This window comes from Symphodus melops (genome assembly GCF_947650265.1).
Source record: "Symphodus melops genome assembly, chromosome: 12".
Taxonomy (NCBI): Eukaryota; Metazoa; Chordata; class Actinopteri; order Labriformes; family Labridae; genus Symphodus; species Symphodus melops.
The window spans coordinates 11,532,980-11,556,312 of NC_136702.1; the positions used below are offsets into that span (position 1 = coordinate 11,532,980).

The 23,333-nt window shown below is 41.8% G+C and overlaps 1 protein-coding gene across 2 annotated transcripts in view; it reads right to left on the reverse strand.

Annotated features, from left to right (window-relative positions):
• Nucleotides 1–23,333, reverse strand: part of tanc1b (tetratricopeptide repeat, ankyrin repeat and coiled-coil containing 1b) — a 91,668-nt gene that overhangs the window by 45,120 nt on the left and 23,215 nt on the right. The window contains exons 3-4 of one of the 2 annotated variants that reach the window (XM_079356966.1): nucleotides 16,224–16,430; nucleotides 6,097–6,201 (exon numbers count right to left, since the gene is read on the reverse strand). In XM_079356966.1, coding sequence (XP_079213092.1) covers nucleotides 6,097–6,201; nucleotides 16,224–16,430 — 312 coding nt within the window. The remainder of the gene's footprint in view (nucleotides 1–6,096; nucleotides 6,202–16,223; nucleotides 16,431–23,333) is intronic. The other variant, XM_079356967.1, reaches the window with a different exon arrangement.

Genomic DNA, 23,333 nt, shown 5'->3' on the forward strand with positions numbered 1-23,333 from the left:
GTCCCATTCACACACGACAACGTGAAATACTTTATTCTGAATGGCCGATTACACATAGCAACAGTCTGCTGGAAGTGGATAGTACACTGTTGTTAAGGAGAACAAACCATTAATAACCACAAGGTTGCTTGGGGCACAGCTATTAGAGCAGCTATAGAAAAGGAGATGATAACAAGGAAGAAACGTTGAAAAGACTGAAGCTATGACAGATGAATCTAAAGATGGCAAAAGTTTAGCTAATTTGAAGAAGTAGAGTTAACTGTTATTTTTTATTTATTGGTGGATTTCAATGAACTGTTTGTTTCGATATAATTTTTGTTTTAAATGGATTGAATTCTTGAATGTCCATGTAATAAGTAGAATGATGAGGATGAGTCGGTTGCTACTGCAGAGGAAGCCCTACAGGCTGAGCAGGACCTTCCCATGATCTATACATCTTTACATTATCTGCTACATATGAGTACATACAGACATACCCTGTTCACTGTATCCATGTACTGTTTGAGAAATGATGTGTGATAACTGTACAGAAAGTGGAGTAGAATATCATTAAGTAAGTTTCACCATAACACGATTGCTTAAAAGAGAGAGTTTATTACTCAGAGAAAATGAAATTTTAAATTCTGAAATTATGCCGCAGAAGTCTGCCGCCAACCTCTCCTGAATTTCCAAAAAAATGCACAAAGTGAAGGAGCTTGGATCCTTATACATTTTCTTACATGCACAAGACTCCTCCAAGGAGTCTGAGAGAGCCGACGTGTGAACAAAGTCGGTTATATTCACGAATAATATGCCATCTACAATCAAATGTTCTCAACAGTACTGCTCTCACAGCTCTTGATTAAAACAGTCCATCAACTGATCCCCGCAAAGCCTGTTCTTTAAACCTTAGGCGTCACAGCAAACTACATGAATCACTTCCTGATTTCACAATTAAAGGGAAAGTGCTCATGATGTGAAGGTGGGCATCATGAAACTGTGGCAGTATAAGGAAACAGAATCTTAGGCAATACACCTAATGTTTGCATATATCTGGAACAGGAGACAGTATAAAGTAAATCTAGTCTGCACTACAGACAGTTTGTTAGTGGGACCACTTTTCATTCTTCCAGTAACCCTACAGCATATGGAGACAAAAAAAGGTTATCTGCTGCCTGTGGAGGTTTATGAGCAGGTGTGAAATAGTAGCCGTGCTGAGCAGTGATATTGTAAAAGAATGAAGACGGAAGAAGGAGGAGCAGAAGAGGGATTGGGGGGGGGGGGGGGGGGGGGGGGCAGGACTGGCATCAATTGGCTCCAGAGAGCTGTCTTTGCTCTCTCCCTGCCGAGAAAACAATCCAGCCGGTGCTCATTAGCAGCTGGAGTTTCATTACCACAACAGTGAAGCCTGTTTAATGAACCCTCGATGAGAACATGCATCCTGCTCCCCTGTTTAAGTCGAGAGGTACGAGGTGACGTTCCTCCCCCCCCCCCCGAAGCACTTTAAGTGCTCTTATTGCACATTCCAATGTGGTAACCACAAAGATCCTCACTCCGAGCACAGATGAGTGTCCAATGAGACTTTGCAGCGCACTAAGCTAAACTGTTGATAACAGATTACTTTCAAATGAGATCTGGCTGTTTTGATTGTTGATGTTACTGTTGGCACAGGACATCAGATTTGACTCAGAGAGCTAAAGCTTCTTCAGACGGACTAAAAGACTTTCTCATAAAACAATGAGAAATAAAGACTGCATGAAAATTGTTAACTTCCAGATATAAAGAGAGAAATTCAATCCAACAGGAACCAGACAGACTCACAGCTTCAACACAGCCAAAAAGAAATCATAGCCCATTTATCACTGCTGTAGCAAAGTCACCCCTTTCCCTCATGGTGAATGAAGGGAGCCGTTATATCATCGAGCAGCTTACAATAGGTCTTGATTAAACAATAGGCCTTTATGAGTGGTACAAAAATCACAGCCACTTTGTAATACTGCTGTTTGCTTTTCTGACGGACTGCATTGAACTATACGTGGAGAGAAATCTTCTGAGTCTTCCCGTCTGCGTTTGTCAATACAGAAATATACTAAAGAGATGAACATATTCTCTACTGGCTTACGTGCAAATTGAAATGTGAATAAAATGTGTTAAAAGTGACACTGTGGTTTTAAAAATGGGCAGTAATATGTGTAGCATGCAGCTTCCTGCTCCCTGTGCTGTTAGATGGAAGTTGTTGCATCATATTACTTCTCCTTATTCATGCTTTTCCAGTCGAGAATAAATGTGTGCCCTGTGTGATAGCATTGCTATATGTAACTACTTTTCAAACTGTTGATTCAACAAGTAAAATTAAAGCGTGCCATGAAACTAAATGGAAGCACAAATAAAAAGGTGTTAACAAATGAGCGGTAATGAGTCTTAACTGCTTAGTAACAGCAGAGAAGTGAAAGTCATACTACAGCCCCAGTTTCAGCATTGACAAGATAATCAGTACATGATGAAACAGGTGGTTAGAGCCTGGCCCCTTGCCCGGGAGTTGTAACATGGGATGTTGTGAGAGAGCGACGTAATTGTGTGAGAGGACGGGACCTGAGGTTCAGTCTTGAATGACAGGGACAGAGGTATGTGAGCACAGCTGAAACAATTTCGACAGGCGGGCTTTTTTGGCCGCCTGTTGCAAAGGCGCTCACGCACGCACACAAAACGCACACTTACACGTAAACAAACAGAGATGTGCTTGTGGACACAGATGAAATAAGAGTACACATGGCGTTGACACACATGCATAAGAAACCTTATCCTTTCTCAAAGACGTGCAATGTGAGATGGCACCTCTGCAGGTCAAACACACGTGTCCTTTCTTAGCCTACAGCCCGTCCTGAATGTCCACAAGAGGGACCAGAGGAGGCTGAAAGTGCAAAAAAAAAATATAATAATAATAATGCAAACAAACTACATGTGAGCTTGAATCATATCTGTGGATTACCAAAATCAAACACAAAAAATGATCCTGCGTATTTAAAGAAAATTAAAGTCTTTCAGAGTGAAAGACAAATCAAGTATACATTGATTAAACAGCCTCACTTTGCACAGTGAGTAACTATTTGATGCATGTTTTTTGGAGTTCAAGAAAAGGCATCCTTCAGCAACAAAAAAGCCTCCTAACCACTCCTCGAGGCGTCACGTCATTCGGAGCCTGGAAGGTCACGCAGTTCCCGTGCTGCGAAATCTTTCCGTCTCCGATTCTTCTGTCGCTGTATCAACATTCCTCACCGAGGCTGACCTTGTTACAGAAGCTGCAATGTCGAACAACCATCTTGTCCTGTATCAGCAGTTCACAAAAGACGCAGCATTGTTTACCCGCTTTGAAGTGGAAGATAACACAGATGGAACGACGCTTTCTTTATTGACAAAAGAACACTGGATATGTCCTTGTCACGCTGACACGTAGGGCACATTCATGCAAATCAACCCGGTTACAAACACACTCCTTATTCTACATGTGTGCATGTGTCTATGTGGGAGAGAAAAGAGAGGCTCTCAGCGCTCTCAGCTGTGCATGGGGCCTCATCATGCTACAGCTGGGCAATCACAACTAGCAATCATTAGTCTAGAATGTATACAGCACCTAATTGTACATAATAAGTTGAGGGAGTTAGCTCATTCCTGGAATTTCTCAGCACGAAATGTTTTACCTGCTGAATGTATCTGTGAGAGGAAGGAGGATCTTCAAACTTATTCTCCAGCTGGCAGAAAATGAAATAATGTACAAGTACGTCAGCAGCTGTGTGACCTTACTCACAGATTGTTGATGATTTTAATTCTGTGGGAGTCATCATGTCGAGATTTATGATCGTGCATATGTTACCAAGAAAGCTTCAAACTAAACTCACTTTTCTAAACTGCCTGAAGCTCTTTAAGGAGAGAGTGACTATTTAGATAGCTTTCTTTTTTAGTGGCAGCTAAGATATTCTTTGTAGGTCTGATCAGCAGATCAGTGTCATACTTTCGAGTTAGTGAGGCTGTTTATATCCCCTGAAGAGTAATTTTAGCCTGGAAAAAAACTGGAGAAGAGGCTGCAGAGTACAAAAGGTTAAAGCAAAGACACACAAGTCTCTCTGTTCCAATCCCATAAATTCACCTGGACCTGGATTTAGTTTTTCTTTCATGTTGGGAAGGAAGAGCTGCAGAAAGACTCGTTCTCCTTCAGTGCATTAACATGTTTGTATTTCAACTTGATCGTTTAAACTACGGGCCCAACTCATCAACATCTTCAGAGGATTTTTCTTACATTTATTCTCGAGAGAATCCTCAGAAAACATGTGCACGCATTCATTCATGATGCTGCTCTTAAACTGCAGGATTGTTCACACCTGTGTTCTTAAATCGACAAACACTCGCAAGCTGAAAACTCACATCAGTTGTTGCTAATTAGTATTAAGAAATGCCTCTCTAATGTAAGGGCAGAGCCTGCAGGGCTGTGTCACAGGGGATAGAGAAGCAAAGAAGTAAGATGTTGGGATGATTTCACAGCAAGAATAAAGAATAGTTTCAAGTGACTGAGGGGCTGCCAAAGTGAAACCCAAACAGGCTGATTTAATTGTAGGATATCAGCAGCTTCAAGATGTGTATTCAAAATACAAACAACAAACAGATATGGCTGACGTCACTCGTCTAGACAGAGCTGTCACTGAAAAAAAAATGTCACGCTGTAATAAGAAAATGATCATGGATCACATGAAGCGAAATACTTTTAAAAACGAGGGGAGATGTTGACCAGAAGTCATATCTTTCTGATTTGAATGAAAAAGCTAGCGCTGAAATTAAATGACTAAACATGTGATAGATTTGATATTCAGTGTGATGGTGGGTTTGGATTGTTGTTAATAACGGTGTAACATTCACCACATAAAGACACTTACCCAAGTTTGCAGTTTTTAGTTCAACATTTTCCACTTTCAAACATTGTAGGATTAAATTCAACTTGACTATGTTTAAATCACATGTTTCTAGATGTGATTTAATTTCATTAATGTGCTAAATAAAGAAAAACACAATCACATCTGAGATATAATTCCTCCTCACTTTGAACAAATCTCAGATAAGAGGACTTCAGTTGAGAACTGCGAAAACAAATTTCTTCTGAAGAACGTTCCGGTGAGTGAGGCCCAGGGTTCCATGACTTGACAACGACACTGATCACCGAGATACATTTCTCTTTAAGGAAATCCAAACATCACTTTCCTCATCACTTGTTGAATTAAATACAATTAGTTTTCTCACAGTGCCAGCCCACCAGCTGTCATGAGATAACATTTATGTGCCGGTAGCCCGCTCTGAGCCGAGGCTGCGCTGCGTGCCAGCTGAATGTCAGACACACCCCTCGTGGATTGGTATGTAACAGTCAACAGTGACTGGGCTGCGCTGGGCTACTACTGTCTGCATATGTGAGCCATGTCCAGTCAGAGGGCGCTACTTTCTGTGTTGTCTTTTTGCTAAAGATATCAACCTACAACTCCACTTAAGCCGGTGGCAAGAATTTGAGCCTGCACTGCTCTGCTGGAAAACCAAAACAGAGCACTTAGTGGAACATTACTCTTACACAAACAAACACACAACGCCCAACACAGGAGAGAAGAGTTAGCAATAAAACTAAAAGCACACCTCCTGGAAATGTGGGGAAAAAAACAAAAACACTCACAACATGTCCAATTACTGGACTTATTGAAGGTTTTGTTACATTACATTTACATGAAACTAATCCAGGGCTTTGGGCAGACAATGTATCCAACTGGCTCCTCTTTAATCCAAACACACACTTTAAAATAAACATGGCACTGTTGTGTGTTTGTATAAGAGGTTACACGAAGGAACGCTGCTCAAATGACCTCATTCCAGCATGGACCCTTCATGCAGGAACTCATGCTATCCTTAGGTTACACAGACCTTTTCCTGACCGCCTGGACATGAAGAGTGACCACAGTATGGAGGATGGGAGTTGTGAACTCCAGCAGGCAACTCGTATGTTTTCGCACTCTTTCGCCTGTTTGTTTGGGTAACTCCGAAAAAACACAAGCATTGAAACAGACAAAGTGAATGTAGAGCAAAACTCACCATGGTGGGAGGACTCCTTGTTATCAGCCACTTTCCTCAGCGCTGACACGATGGCATCAGAGGGAACGCGAGGACTCTCAACATATTTAGGCTTCCTGACTGGACCTGCTAGCACGAATCGAAGATGCAGGGAGAAAGGGAGAGCGAGCGAGAGAGAGAGAGAGAGAGAGAGAGAGAGAGAGAGAGAGAGAGAGAGAGAGAGAAAGAGAGAGAGAGAGAGAGAGAGAAAGAGAGAGAGAGAAAGAGAGAGAGAGAGAGAGAGAGAGAGAGAGAGAGAGAGAGAGAGAAGTGCAAAAGAGGAGAAAAAGGGGAGAAACAGAGAGAGAGAGACAGTTCTTGCTGGATTAACGTGTTCCAGATGGGACGAGAGATGAGAGGCGCTGGTGTCTTAGTTGGACAGGCTTGGCTGCACTCTGTAGCTCACATAAACCCACTGGCACACACAAACACACACTCTCTCAGGCAACTCTCTGCGCTGATAGCAGCTCCGTTCTGTCTGACAACCAAGAATATTGTCTGCATGGCTGAAGAGTCCCAGTAAAACGTAGCTCAGGAGACAATGACAGTTAGCTCCTTTTTTTGAACTCCAGATATGAGGGTTAAACGTGACAATATACATATGGCTACATGAAGTGCAGGCGTCCTTGTGTAAGTCAGTTGATGAATCTGGGACAGCAGTAGAGTCCTCTGAGAACCGCCTTTGTGCCTTTAGTAAGGAGTCGAGGTTAGCTTCCTCCTGCTCACCCTGTGACAGAATTAGAAAATCCCAAAGCGACGAGCAGAATGCTTGCTCACTGCACTGAACTTTATCACATGAGGCTGCGAGACTGCAACATTTCTTTCTTTCTTTTTTTTTCATCCTTAAGTGTACAAAGAACATTTTCCCCTGTTGTCTCCACCGTTCTATAAAACTGCCTTTTATCTGCCTTAAGTAGTACAAGCAAAAAAAGTTTCATCGCGTGGGTAACATAAGCCTACGAAGTAAAGTGGAAATATCATTGTTTATTTCTGCAGGGAGATCCAGCAAAGCCACGAGACTAAATACTAAGCCTGGGACAAACATCTCCGAGAAACGTTGCTGTGCGCATTTTGAGTTCTCTTCATTCTATCCCACAGTTGCTTGTGTAATAAAGAAATAAATCCCAGAGTCAGAAACAATAGAAACAAATGAAACTACAGGAAATAGAATAAAAACAGGACGTTACTGTATAATTTAGGTCCATAAATCCAGAGAATGGCAACAACATGCCCCCCCCCCACACACACACACACACACACACTCCTGTTATCAGATGACAGTATATGTAACCCCAGTCATAACATACAGATTAGATGGGGGGGCAGAGATAGCCATTTCCTATTACCACGTTTGATAACTGGTCACTCCCACCCCAAGAGAAGGGGGGGGGAAATCCCTTAATCAGATCAAACATTTTGTTTTGCAACCACAGCTGTTATACGTTGGTTACAGATACAAATAGTGGAGGGTTATGGAGGGGGTACAGGGAGGAGTTGGAGCAGCGGCTATGCGAGAGCAAATGATCTGGAAATGTCATTTCAACAAGCCCAAGCTAGCTTGACGCACAGTGCCATCTATGGATGTGCAAGCTGAAATGCATTTGTGAGGAAGGTTGCTTTTGATACCTGCAGACGTCTTCTCTATCTGCAAATCCGACAGTTTCCCTGCGTGCATTGCTGGGCATGAATTAATTACACAAGCAAATGAAGGAAGTCCCAACATACGCCGTAGTCGTGTGTTGTAGCTGTCTGTCAGAGGAGCAGGGAAGCAGAAGACTTGTGTTGTGAACGTCTTAAAACGGGTTACCCTCTCATGTGAGATGTGCATGTATTGATAAGATCTGAGACAGGAAGGAGCTGAGAAGCCTCTAGAAAAGCTGGGGTCTGCATTCAGCTGTGGATGGTCAGGCAGAACATATTAACCGAGAGTCACGCGGCACCAATTAAAGCAGAACTACAGAGACAGAGAGGGCTCTGTGCGATTCATAGTTCAGGTAAATATGTTGGACCAAAAGAGCACGGCCGAATATGTTCCATTGAGTGCATTCATCGAAACACAACAGGGGGTGTGGTTAAAGTAATTCAAACCATATGCTGAGGTTCAGATTGGGTTTACACAGAGCGCCAGGAGGAACACAGGATCCACATAGAAAATAGAAAACACAAGGCCAGCTATCAAGGGTAATTTTGGGCTACGTCTGAGGGGCTGTTAATACAGGGGAGAGGAATAAGGGTCCTTCTGCAAGACTCTGATGTTAGAGTGTCAGCAAATGACAGACGGAAGGGATGCAGGGGCTTTCTTTGCCATCCAAAAATCTCATCTCAAGATTTAACAGGGTGTCATTACCGCCATGGCCTTCAAGTTGGGAGCGCTGAGGAACGAGCAATTGCAGTTTATAACAGGCATGAAAAGGTCGCAGAGATGAAAGTGTCTGACATGTGACCCTTGAAGGACGGGGGGGGGGGGGAGAGAGAGAGAGAGAGAGAGAGAGAGAGAGAGAGAGAGAGAGAGAGAGAGAGAGAGAGAGAGAGAGAGATGATTGTGCTCTCACATTCATCACACTTTGAAGGCAGCATCCAGGATGTAAATCCATCCACGAGAAGGAATCATTTGCAAACAATTCGCAATTAAGCCCAAGCATTTAAATACGTTGCAAACTGATCACCAAAGTTCGATGTGAGGAGAGAATGTCGGGCTTTTCCTCACAACAATCCTCACCATGGCGTCAAAGACATCTCCGCGTTTAATCTCACAGCCGCACTCGACAAAGTCAAATGCACTGAGACATACCCCCTGCAGAGAGGACAATGAGAAATACCTCAATCTGGTGTGTTAGAAAAGCAGGCAAGAAAAGCTGAAGAGTTACATTCACAGGGACGCTTGTTTTGAAAAGAGAAAAATATCAAGACGGTAAAGAATAGAAATCTCCTTTAAAGCGACCTGAATTTACTTTAAACATTCAGAAAATCCTCCTTACTTTATCATATCAGTTTAAGTATACGTTTACTTTATAATGAGGAAAACGTTTAAATTGTAAAATGTGCTGATTTTATGTGCGATGGTATGTTAATTCAATAGTTAAAGAGACATCTTAAATGCCATATCAAGTTTCAGTTTGCCAAATTGAGGATTACCTTCTCCCATTATTGATTTCATTAAAACAGGAAGCACCAGCGTCTATCTCATGATGGAGTCTTAACATGTGTGCTAAAGTGAGTCAAAGAGAATAATACACATTTATAGATGAGGGAAGAAAGCAAAAAGGAGGAAGGTAGAGGAGGAGATTTTTTTGAGGAACAAAAAACAAAACAAACAAGAAAAGCCTCTCTGGGGTAAAGTAGCCAGGCAAGCAGTGACTGCAAAGGACTCACAGCGAGATTCAGGAATTCTTGACCAGCGAGCCATCAATCAACAGGCACAAACACACACCCGAACAGAAGAATACCTAGGACCAAAAAATGTACAGCGTACAGTAGAAGCTAGAGAAAGAGAGGATTGTTCATGGCTGGGGAGTGATCAAGGAGATTTCCCAGCATTCTTCATGATGGACTCTTGACTTCTTCACATTTCGACTTTTCAATAAGACAGTGTGTCTGCTTTGTGCAGCAAAGACACTCACTGAAAGCAGTCTCACAACAGCCCCATTATCATCCAAAATGCCCTTCTTCAACTCAAAAGGGGGAAAGGAATATATTCTAGGAAAAAAAAAGAAAAAAAAGAAAAGTTGAGCGCAGTATGTTCATACTTATGTTCAGATGCTAACCCACATGTCGCTGGACCCTTAGGACACTGTACTAACTATGACATCGCAGTAGGCTGCTAGGACGCTACATCTCACAACCAAATTGTACTGATTCTATCTCCCTATCATACAAAGATGATAATCATGGCATTGTTTAGTTTCTGTCTATGACCATCACTGTCTGGACGATTACGATAAAATAACTGCTGACACACAGAGCCTGCCTTTAAGGGCCTGTGACGGATATGAAACGGTATCAAATAAATAGCAAACATAATCAGCGCAGTGTGGGAATATTGAGCGACCCTTACCTCGTGCCCCGTCGTGGACATTTCAACAAAGGAAGAAATATGTTGCAATGTTCTTTAATTTCCGATCTTTGATGTCTGAACTACCCAGCTATGTTCATCAACGTGGATGACAGTCATGCTGCTGTTTAAACCACAACAGTTACTAAACCTGCTAATGAAGGTACCAAAGAAAAACAAACACAAGCTGCATATTCCTTTGGTTCCTGAGCTGAGCGTTTCCTATTGAACATCTTACAGCATTAGATATATCTGCCCGAGTGTTTCATTTATTCTCCATTACGGATGCAAACTAGCTAAGACAGTTAAACATGCACGGCGCTTTGTGGACTTAAAATACAAATGGTAATTTATAATTCATTCCTTATTCACCAGCCTGACATGTCATCACTTTCCTCTCCTCTACCACCAGGAGAGACTTGAGGAACACTATGTTTAATAGGCTCTACTAATTTCACACATGCTGTTTCGAGGGCTGGCATGAATTATGTATTGCACTCAACTCTGAGTCTGCACACAGCCATACAGCTCCAAGAGGTTACACTAATAACTTAAGCAATGTCAAAAAGATTTTTCCATTTTCACAGCAACTTACAATCTAGAATGATAGCAGATCATACGAGGTGAGTGACTGGAGAAGCAGTGGCAGTTTACTTAGAGCTGCTTCTTCGGCAGTAGGTGAGCTGGGATTCCTCTGCAGATGAAAAGGGGGGGATTGCATGTGATAAGGAGCCAAAGCCGGGGCGTTGGGAAGAGCAGTGGAGTGGAGAGCGAGATAGAACTTTTCACAGGGGCGCAGCTCATCAGAGGAACCTTTCAAAGAGTTCCTGCCGCATCACAAGCCCTTTTACAGCTGAGCTCTCAGAGAGGCATCAATATTCCCTCAGGGCTGTCTGGTTACTGTCAATACCCCCGGAGTTAAGTTGAGGAGAGCTCACCTCAAAGGGGCTACAACTGGCTTTGAAGAGAGTTTCTCTCCTCTTGACAGAACTGCAAAATAAATTGCACTCATCTGGCAACGTAGAAGAAAATGTACATTGATCCTGAGTGAAAGGAGGTTGTACTCTTAGCTCAAACCCGTAATATAACAAGATACTTTAAATCTAGCACAGATTTAGAAAGACTTCTTTCAGAATATTTTGTGAAGAAACAAAGTGTTTCACTGGAAATGATTATAGATAATAAGTTACAGTTAGAAGCAATTAAAAACCTTTGAAATATTGGTATCCTTCATGAAGTGGTTTCAGTCTAAGCAGACACTGTCCTTGAACTTGTACACGCAGTTAATGACTGCAATAAAACTACGAGGCTTAACAAAAACACATCAATTCATGAAGAAATCCTCCAGTGTTTGACTAAATAATTCACTGTTGTTTTTATGTGGCCCGCTGTGATCCACGTCCTGTGAAGCTTTAACCTAGGCTACAGAAGAAAAAAAAAAAAATCCTCCAAGAACACAGTCATTTTGTTGCTTAATAACCACAACGACAACAACAACAACAAAAAAACACACGTAATGACTGTGTGGCTTTGAGGTCAGAAATCGGCTGCTGCCACTAAACATTGTGATCGTGTGTGTTTAAATCTTGCTATCCAAAGACGGGAGCATTAACAGGCTCTTCTATCCGCATGATAACAGAAATGAACACTTTTAAAAAAAAAATAGTTCTTTGAACAGGGTTCAGTCCGTTTCTGATGCTGTGATTTAATAATAATGGCTGAAAGACAGTTTGCCTCAGAGCTCTCAATCTGTGTGTTCCTTTTTATCATTCAGTTCAGTGCACACATCGTCAACACATCTCAGTGTCTTCTTTTTGGGTGATCACATTCTTATTTCATTGGCGTTCATATACAATTTAAAAAAAAATTATTTGTCCCTGTGAGGCAGAGATAGGATGTAAAAGAGAGATAATCAACGGCCCACCTGACAGTATGCGTGTCCAAAATTAGAGCTCAATAATGACATAATAAGAGCGTGAGAGAGAAATAAACAAAGGTGATCTAATGAGATTAATTATTTTATTGTCCCTTTGTTGTGATTGTGACTTCAGATTCCCACATTCAGAGGATGTAAGCATCATGCTCACACTCAGACAGCAGCAGAGCAAATGTTACCGTGATGTTACTGATGTTTGCTCGCAGAGTGCATCGACAACAAGCAGCGACCAACAGACCCGAGTCAAACCTCAAGCTGACCCGCATTACACTGCCCTCTGTTTCTGTCTGCCTTGAATTTCCCTCGGGATCAATAAAGTATCCATCTATCTATCTATCTATCATCTATCTTCTTCCATCACAGCTAGATTTCTGATTCAAGGTGGTTATTTTGAGATTTGGACTGATGAGTTAATGGCACGCCGTAACCTCTGAATGAATCTGTATTTAACAATGAAGCAAAAAAAAAAGAAAAGAAAAACAAGGGCTTCATTGTCCAGAGCTCACAGACAAAAAAATCAAGTTAAAGCAGTCGACTCTGCTCTCTGGTGGAGATCTGTAGAGCTGCTCACTAGATCGATCAATAAATAACAAATCAGCAAATCAATCAGCGACCCAAATTTCCATCAAAGACAAACCCACTTAACTCATTTATATATACGCAACAGCCCAGCAAAGGCCAGTAGCCCTGTGGCCTCACCGCAGATATAACAATGAAAATTTACCACTGCAGTAATTCAATCTGAATTGCGGTTTTATGACCCTTTGCAGGCAGGCAGGCAGGCAGTGCATGAAGCTACATGTAACAGTTACACCATGTGACTACAGAAAGGTCACAAATCTTGTATACCTAGAGTGGAAACACCTCGATGACCTCTGTATCCATCACGCTCAGAGATCGACTGATGTCTTATAGACTGTCCTTCATTTCTCGTTTGTTGACCGGATCCATAACAAATCAAGCTGTTACACAGGAAAGCAGAGTGGCTGTATATATACTGTGTGGTAGCAAGGTTATGGAGAGGTGTGCTTTTCTGAAGCGCTCTTTCCACAGCTGCGATAACATCATCTTTACACTGACTATAAGTGGGATGTTTGATTCCACTGTGGGACAGTAACATCCAACAACCAGACGAGGTCACTGTGGAGAAACCCTGGAGACTTTTAGAGTTGGATCCCAGTGAGTCTCTAACTATCAGGGGAGGGGGGAAAAAAGACTTGAAACCTCATTGACTGTCATCAACTTAAGTCCAACCACTTAAGATTGAGGTTCCACTTTTCAATACCTGACCTCTGTCCTGTAGTGGCTGAAACAAGATGGATCCATTCAGGAAACATTCCTGCAGTAAATGCCCCTCCCTGACCATTTAGGGTGCCTGTAAACTATTAAGACCATAAAGCCTAGGTGCTGTTCAACACATGTCAGAGGGCTGTGTTTCATGGTTAAGCTCTGGGCTTAGCTGATCAAAGCTGCGGCACTCAACGCCAACCAGGACTTTGCGGCTCATGCATCCGTCACACTCCTAATTAACTGAATGTTTCTCTGTTGTCCCCTGTGAAGTTTTCATGAAAAGAACAACCACTAAAGTCTGAGCCGTCCGAACTGCGATAGATTATCCAGTGTGTCAGGAAATGAAGCCAAGCCACAAAATGCTTTGGGAATCTGTGAAACCACTTCCCCCTTATCTGTGAGGAGAACAAATGTGTGAAAGGAGTCAATGATGGATGTAATGTACACATGAATAAACAGTACACAGTAGAATGAGCTATCTTTACAATTTTAATAGCTGCTGACGAGCTTTCTATGCTGTAAAAAACAATGTATCACTCAGTGTCAGTTTAAGTAGAAGTTAAGCTCAATGTTGTGATAACACAGCGTTTAGTCTTTTTGTCATCTCAAACAATAACAGTTAATAAATTCAACTTACTTAAACAATCCAAATATAATAAGAAGGAGCAAAACGGTTATTCCTCATAAAACAGTTGAACATCTGAATCTAAAGAACAAAGATGATATTTGACATACATACATACATAGAGAGAGCACTATACTAGACTTTCAAGTGATGTATGCAATGGGACTACGGTACTAGTTTAAAATAACACCTGTAAGGATGTATATCCCAAATGCCATTCTGCATCAGCTGATCATTTCTGACTTGCTTTAATCTAAAATTGTCTTGAAAGTATTAAATAATAAAAAAAATAAAAAATAATAATTTTAAAAAGGACCTGAAAATCTTTTTACAATAACTTTTTCATTAAAAAAAAAAAACAACAACAAAAAACCCCCCCCACTGCTTTTAGATCTTGTTTTATGCTCAGGTTCTTAACTCTGCCTGATTTTAATTGATTGACGCTTGCTATTGTTTTAATTGTTTTATGGTAGGCCTACTGTAGCACCTTGAGATTTTCTTTTAAATGTAAGGTGCACTACAAATAACATTTATTATTATTATTAAAATATCAGCAGTCAGCGGCAAACAAAATAAGCTAATCTCTCTGTCTTTATTTGGTTGCAACAGAAAATCTCCAATCCCTCCACAGTGTAGAGCATTCTCATTGTAACTAGCTTTAAACTGAGTATACCGTTGCTTCCCGGGCTCACCGAGAAAAGAAAATACAGCACCATGACCCATGTTGTTTTCATCGCAGAGCTGAGACATTTCCTGCAGTATGTGTTTATTAACTGGCGGTGTGAACTCTCCCCCGACGGGTTTTCACAGATACCTGTGAGGACATTGGAGGAGACCGTCCCCCAACTGTCTCTCTCCAATTTTGTCGGTCCACCCCCCCCACCCCCCTTTCCATGCCTCAGAGCCCTTCAAGTGGGAATATACCTTTAATGAGTGTTCACCATCCCCTGTCTCAAGGGCCCTTTTCACCTTCACCAACCCACCGTCTTCTCTTTCTTTATCTCGCTCTCTCGTCCCTTTCCTTCATGTCTGTAAGTGTACTGTACATTCCATCAGCGCTACCTCTGACGGGTTTAAAACAGTCATCACAAACTCTGTCTCACCTGAGCTCACCAAATAGATTTTAGAGTTTTAACTGGAGTGTCGTCTGAGGAAATTAAACTCCACTTGGCTATTTTAAGCTTTAATAAACTGGGTACTTACTATTAGTGATGATGTATTCAGCCTTACACAGAACATTTGCATCGTGTACTGCATCCCAATTTCAAGCCTGCAAGTCCAATATTACATTTTGAATAATGTGAGAGTTGTGGAAGAGATGCATAGAAAATGTAAGTGCAAAAGTTCAACAACAAAACCTCCATCCTAATATGTCAATACAGTAAGAAGCTTTTTCAAAGCATTACAAACCTGAGAGCTGAACAACTCGAGGACAATATCTTATTTGTAGATATGAACTTGTGCAAAACAAAGTATGCATTAGGCCTAAACCACACTTCCCCCTTTCCAACAACTCATCTTTACACTGAGCAGATCAAAGCTGTTACCACTGTAAACAAAGGCTACATAGCCCCACAGATGAGTGCCACATGTGAGCAGAGCCACAATGACCACTTAAAGGAGTTCTCTTCCCTTTGCCAAGTCTACAGAATACAAAGACTCAGGTTGAAACAAGTTCAGCTACAAAGGCACCCCCTCTCCCCACTCTCCCCCCCCCCCCCCCCCTCCCCCCCCCCCACTTTGAAGCACCCCACAGCTGCTGACAAGCATGTGACCAATGTGGTGGATGGAAGGCGTCTGAAGGGGGGGGACTGACAATGAGATCCAGTGTAAACACACACCCATTACTAGTTGGTAAAGTATAAACACAGACCTCGACATCAACACAAGGTGATCAAACACAAGGAGGAAGAGAAAAGAATGGTTTGCTTGTGACCAGCGTCAGTTCACAGACTAACTGTGAGGGAGAAAATTAGGTGAGCTTTAAGTTCCCCTCTCCTTTGCGATTGTTATTTCTCTAATGGTTACACATACTCTAAATATCTTAAAGTTCAGTCAGTAGTTTAGGAGCAAAGATCAACTCCCATCACTTAAGTGCTTTCATATGTTCAATAATCCTCACTCATGGTAACGCGGAGGGTCAAAAAAAAAAGTCAAGGTCAGTACAGGAAGCAAGGTAAGAATGAAACTGTAAGTCAAAACAGTACCTGGGGATCTCTTGCCAGTTCGTAAAGGCATCATGTAGGACTGTCTTGGCAGGAGGGGTGAGGATGGAAGAGACATGGACACTCCCTTAGTGAGGCTTAACCTGAACACATCATCCGGTATGCTCGGGTGACCGCTGCCGGGCCCCATCTGTTGAGAGTTTCCCTCAGGTGGGAATCTCCTTTGGGCACTGTGGCTGTGGGCATCACCTGTGGGGTAACACATGACATGTTTGTTATGAACAGCTCTTGTAAGCACGAATAGAAGAGGACTGTCCTTGAATTTTATTACATGTAAAAGGTACACATAGCAACAAACCAAATCAATAAATATTTATTTGTATAGTACCTGTTCATATTGGGTTAGCAATAGTAATGGGATCTCAAGACACTTTACAAAGAGCAGGTCTAAACTATACCTTTATGATATTATTTCCAAAGAGAGAGAGAGAGAGAGAAAGAGAGAGAAAGAGAGAGGAAGAAAGAAAGAAAGAAAGAAAGAAAGAAAGAAAGAAAGAAAGAAAGAAATAGCAGTAACAACAAAGTGTGACAATAGACTCAATAGGTCTGATACTGACCTAAGAAATGGGAATGATGAGGAGTGGTGCTAAAATGACATGAGTGCACATGTGGTGAATTTCATGAAATACTAATTCAACAGGAGTAACCAACTCTACTAACTCAGTGATACTTGACTATAAAGATGGTTTATTTACGCTGTCCACACACTGCCCATACTGCTTCATCTCCTTCTGCTCAATGTTGTTATTAAAATGTCAGACCGGAACAGCAGCACCTGTAGGCTCTATTTTTCTCAATAAGAGAAACTTTACAGAGACATCATTTCTAGACTTTGCTGAGCTTTGCGTTCCCCAGCAGGAATTGATTTAGAACTCAGTTCTTACTCTGTACACATAATGCACATTATCAGATGTGATCGAGCTTCCAGGCTGATGCCCTGAGGAGTTCAACTTTCCTCAAATCTAAAAAAAAAAAAAAGATTTGCAGATTCTGAGGGGAAAGACATTCAGATCGTAACTTTTTTTGACCACCCACATCCTGCAGTATGGTTTTGCAATCAACATTTTCATTCAAGGTTGTATTCTAGTGTCAGGATCCAACTAAGCTCAAGTAATAAAGCACAGTAACAGACGACTGGTGTTCATTAAATCAACTTCACAGCATGCAATGCCAAAACATGGCAGAGATAAGTCTGTTCAGGGACACAAACAGGGAGGACTGCTGGAAAACACAGGGACACATAATGTGTATTTAAACCCAGGGTCATGGGCCACTGAGCGTTTCTCACACCGTTTGTGCACACGAGAAGGACATCCCGTTAGCACAGTAAACACGGTTGTGTCACTGACCCCTGAGGTAACCACACTGTCTAGATGTACCTTGATAATTGTTTGTGGTAAATTATATCTCGATGAGTTCAATCAATACTGTACTCGCTGCCACCATGATTAACCACAAATAAAACAAGCCTCCCAACTGCCTGTGCTCAAATCTGTTCGAAGATTAGTGATTTAGTACATATAAATAGTGGAACTGGAGGCAGAATGTGCTGCTGTTGTATTTATAGGAAAGCTGACAGAGATAGCGGATAGCATTAGATTTATACTGGTGCAGGCATGATAAGTCAGTAAGCTCTGGATTTGCTGCTTGTGCTCAGATTGTTATATTTCTAAATGACTTGAGGCATCAAAAGAAGAAAAAAAATGATCAGTGTCACTGCTTGATTCATATCCAAAAAAAATGTCCGGAAGGAGAAAACCTCACCTGTGAGAAAACATTTCCATTGTGCCCCTCCAGAGGGCTGAAGACTTCCCGGCCTGTCTATACTTGACTAACCTCTAAACTAACCTCTGAGATCTGCATTTTACTCCTCCGCTTTCAAAAGTGTCTGGGAGATTTCTTTGCTTTTTTTCCCCACGTTAAAACCAAACAATAAAACAGAGAACAAAAAAAACTGTAAAGCTGATTGCAATGGAATGTAGTAAGATCAATTTGTTCAGAAGTCCGCTGGCTATATAAGCAAACAACTTTCTCATTAGGTGTCACATTGCTCTTAACTCCCTCATTTATACTTTCGAGGTAGCTATATTTCACTTGCTCTGCTACCACTCAGGAACTGGATATTCCCTACATATTTTCTGTCTCACCTTTCAGATTCTGTCTTTTTTTTTTTGTTCACACAGGCCCAACAGTCAGTTCCCAAGATTTGGTTCATGACTTAAGTACAAATGATTTAACCTGGTGACTAGTTTGCTGGGTGAAATCCAAGCCCAAGATAGAAAAAAAAAAAATGGCTCCGCTGTTCTGAGCACTCATCCTTCATGGAAAGACTATTCCAACCATGGAGCCAGCTAACTGCAAAGTAATGTGTCCTGTGGCATTAAAGTTGCCCACTCATCATTGCCACAAATTAAAATGTAAGAATTATCAACCTCAAGATAACATGTAATACCTTACTAATAACATAGGTCATACGTCAGCAGACCCAGCTAAATCAGAACTGCAGATGTGGTGAACCACAGTAATGGCAATTAGCTTCTCAAGACCTTGCTGCACTAGAAGACATGCAGCAGATTAGCGCTGACGCCTGTCTGCAGCCAGAGGTTTGCAGAAATCACTGAAGACTCAAATATGAAAGGCAAACTACTCTATTAGCATGCAGGCTCGCTCCTCGGGGGAAATGAGTGTCGTTGGGCTGCCGGGCTAATCAGAAACAGAGACCCCCTTTTCTCCATGCCTCCGCCTCGCCGCAGGGGACATAAAAGCTGCTCTGTTTTTTAAAGGGCTCCTAAACAAAGAAGAATGCCAGAGACAGGATGCAGAAAGGTTGCAATGACACCTCTGCATGCCCTCAGATGTGGAAAAACCTCTGGTGTCCCTGACCCGAGTGGGAACTGCTCAATGCACTTTGATACTGACACACAGGGGTCTATATTGACCTGATCATTCACAATATTATATTCTGGGTTACATGAGAGGACCAGGGTTTTAGTAGTAGTCATCATGATCCACAGCATCTAGCAGCTATTGCTCTTAGAGTTTACAAGTTGTCCACTAATTGGAAGATTGAGGTTTCAATCTCTCTTTCGCAGTGCACCACTGCAGTGCCAGCGGCCATGATACTGAACTTGAAACTGCTCAAAAGGCAAGGCTGAACAATCGTGATAAAAACTGACACTGCAATATTTGTTTGTTCTGTGATATACACTGTGATAAAAAAGGAAGATAAATGCAGTCAAAATCCACCTCCTACAGACTAAACTGCAAGTTTACAACAACAACAAAAATAACATGAATTAAGATAGAAAAATCTAGTAAATCGGTTTCGGTTGAGATCTACAGGAGCCGGGTCAGAACTTTGAAAAAGAGAATCAGTGCATCTCTAACTATTTGTTTTGCATGAAGGCATATGTGGTATACACAAAATAAAGAGCATATATGTGGGAGTTTGAAGATTCATTTTTTCTTTAGAGATGTCTGACATTCTGCCTTCTCAAACTCGTTAAAAGCTCTGTTGACTCAGCACTTTCCCTGACAACTGAATCAATACATTTTAGGGACTTTATTCTTTTTTTGGACATGATAACTATAGCAGTTTGACACAGATGTCCCAAATAGGTTCAAAACCATACTTTACAAATTTTGACTAAACTGGTGGTGCCTAAAGCCTACATTGGTCACAAGCTGTAAAAGCTGCCAGCCGAGTGTTCGCTTGCAGTCACATCAGGTTGTGGTCACACAGGTTCAGCCATATTGCATGCTAAATAGATTATAACAAAGTTGTAATTTTGGTAGCTGGTTCTGAAAACAAGAGGTGCCACATAAAAGTTTGCCGTCCGCGTGCTGGTGGATTGGCTGCAGTGTGTCATGGTGACTGCTCCGCCATCTGACCGACACTTTATAACACAGAGGGACACAAGGACAGAACTTTGCCAGCGCTATTTCAGTTTCTTTCCGAAACCCTGTTTGGGGCAAGGCCTGCAATTTCAGCCCCTGCTGTGGTCAAGCAAATCAACCCTTTTCTAATTATACAGTGGTGCCCCAGGATGATGTAAAAATGATTACAGTCCCTTGCCTGCTCTTTTCTCCTCATCAAAGAGAAGGGCCAGAGCCCACTGGGACATGCCCAACCCATAAAGATGGTTCGATATTATTTCAAGACATTGATTCAGAAAAGTAAACCTTAAAGTACAAATCAATTATCGGAGCAGGTCAATGTGAAACGTTTATTCCGACCAATGTTCCGTCTCACCGTTTCCAACATATGCAGTAATGTCATAAAGTTAGAAACTCTGTACTTTCATTTGAAACCACATAAAAAAGTATCTCACTTTTAATTATGATCGTATGATTAATTGCGAGACCCGGCCCCGGATAAGCAGTGGAAAATAGATGGATGGAAGGATGATTAATTGTACTTCTCTGTGTTTATCCATCTTCTTTATCACTATAAATAATGTATGGTTATCCTGTAGAGACCGTACAAAACTCTAGTTATGAGACAAAATGACAATCCTCATCAAATGAAGTAAAGCACCATTCATTTATTGTTCACGCCTGACCTAACATCCCCCCCATCATGCTAACTTGCTAATAATGAATGTTACATGCTTTGAAACCTCGTTCATGATGAGTATACATCTGAATGGTGTCTTTCGCCTCTCGAGTAAATGTGCAAAGGAATGTGATCCGTCACTCCTTGTGAGGGAATGCATTCCCCCCCCACAGAAAAAACACAGACCCTCTCCATTGTCTGATTGAGGCGTGAAATGTCCATGAAAATTATCCAACTTCAAAGCGTACTGTTTGGGTACATGCCAGACCACAAAAATACACTACGGTTATGTAAAATAGAAAGCAAAAGACACGCAATGCAGCATGTATGACATAAAGAGGACTGAGTGGCACTTTTTTTTTTATAAAGTCTGGCTTTTCCAAATCATTGAGGAGTTAAATCTGTGTGCCCGTCACAGAACTCTGAACTTTAAATGATAAACCTCTGATGAAAGTTGAAAGTGATTAAGCTCTGATAGTCGAGATAAGGTGAATATTCTGTTTGTAGGAAGGAAAAGAAAGTTTCACTTTTTTTGATGTATTTTACGACAGTGGAAAATGCTCCCTTGTTAAACTCCCTTGTTCAGGTCAAATTCAGATGGGTCTGTCTCCCGCTCTTAGGAGTCTGCAATATTTGAAACATAAACCTCAACTCTCTAATATGGACTATGAACAGTTTTCTAAGGTTGAGAGGGGTTAACATTAAGAAAGCATATGTAAATTACCTTTCTGAACTCAAAGCTGGGCTCAAACAGTGCTCAGACCCAGTAATGATGTGTTTCTGAGGCAAGGTGTGTTGATTACATGAGCAAATATTTTGCCAATAGATTCACGGTCTTAATCACCAGGCATCATGACAGCAGGATGTTTATTTTGCAAATGATTGTCTAACTTAGAGTCAAGTAGATGATGCACATCATGCTTTAGGGTGCTGCTACCTACGATCCAAAAGCCACTGTCTGCTGCCGACTACGAGAACAAAGATATGAATGCTTTTCCACTCTCTAATCCAATATGGTCACTTCTGGCTCAGAGAAACAGTGGTGTTTCTGGAAGTTTGTCTTTGGCTAAGCTAATGCTCACCACTTTTCTATCCACATAGAATTCTATTTACAGCACAAACCATGTTGGTAAAAGCCAGCTATAGCAATATGCGCCAGGTTACCATTCCCCTTTCCCCCCTACACGTCTACTGTACACATACAAAAACACACAAATGCTCTATCGGATCCTGGCCAGTTAATTCTATGGAGCAGAGAACATGAGAAAAGGCTATAATTAATGCAGATTCTTTCAGTGGACACACAAAGCATGATGACCATAGGACAATCCACTAAAAGGGGGGAAATCTCCCGCTAGACTGAGTGCCAATGCGGGTTGCCTGTGTACTTCCGAGACAAGGGTGACAGTCACACAAAAGCTGTCATGGTTAACACAGAGAAACCCACAGGGAGGAGAGAGCCAGACAACCAGGACTACGACGTGGGGGAAGGGAGTCAGTACAAGCCATCGATGATGATGATGATGATGATGATGATGATGATGAAGAACAAATTAGATCCTTTATGGACCTGAGATGTAAACGCATCGGGTAAATGACTTTAGAAATAAAAATAAAATAAAAAGACAAAGCCATACACACAGTCTGTGAAGTCCATGGAGGAATCTGTGGCTTTCCCATATAAATAATTCTCATTTCAGACCTCTTTGCTCGGTGGTCGTCATAGAAACAGTCATAATACAGCACACACCAGTGTGACTAAAGACAGTAAAACACAGACTGATTTAAGTGATAAATAGTAAAGCAAACTAAGCCTCCATGCTCTGTTGGAATGCATCTAACTTTTTAGTGGTAACACTTGTGAATGTCTGTCCACAGGGCGGCCTGCTGGTGCAGAATGAAATAGATTGAAAATGAAAGGGAACCACTGTGACAATTCTAGCAGCAGCAGCAGCTCATTTCCCCCCCCACATTTGGTCATTGTATGTTAAGTAAATGTTTGTACAATGAGAATAATCACAGACCTTCCTTTGGGCGTTTTTTTTTTGCCATACGCTGTCATTTTTGTGCAACAATCCTATTGCATTAACTCTTAAACTGTGCAGAGCTACTCTGGTACTGGTTTCAAAGGATTACTCATCTATGCTGGTGGCCCCCGAGGAGAGAAAACAACTCTGACAGTTTCTTTAGTTTTAACTTGTCAGTAACAGGAACAGTCCCTGCAGCTCTTAAACCCTCAACTTCAACTCACATGCACTTGATAATGAGAACAAATTAGCTGCTTTATGCAAAGCTAAGATGCTGTAGGCAAAGCAGCACAGCAGAACGCTCTGAATCCTAAACACTAAAGACTCTGTCTGTCTCTCCCCTTTTTTCCCTCTGATGCTCTCCCTGCAGAGGCCTGAGCTCTGGAATGCCTTCCCCACTGGCCCCAGGGGAAGAGAGACTGACAGGGAGGGGCATGTGTGTGTATCTTGGGGAGTAGAAGTGAAGAGGGGGGGGGGGGGGGGGGGGGGGGGGCAGAACTGGGCAGCCAC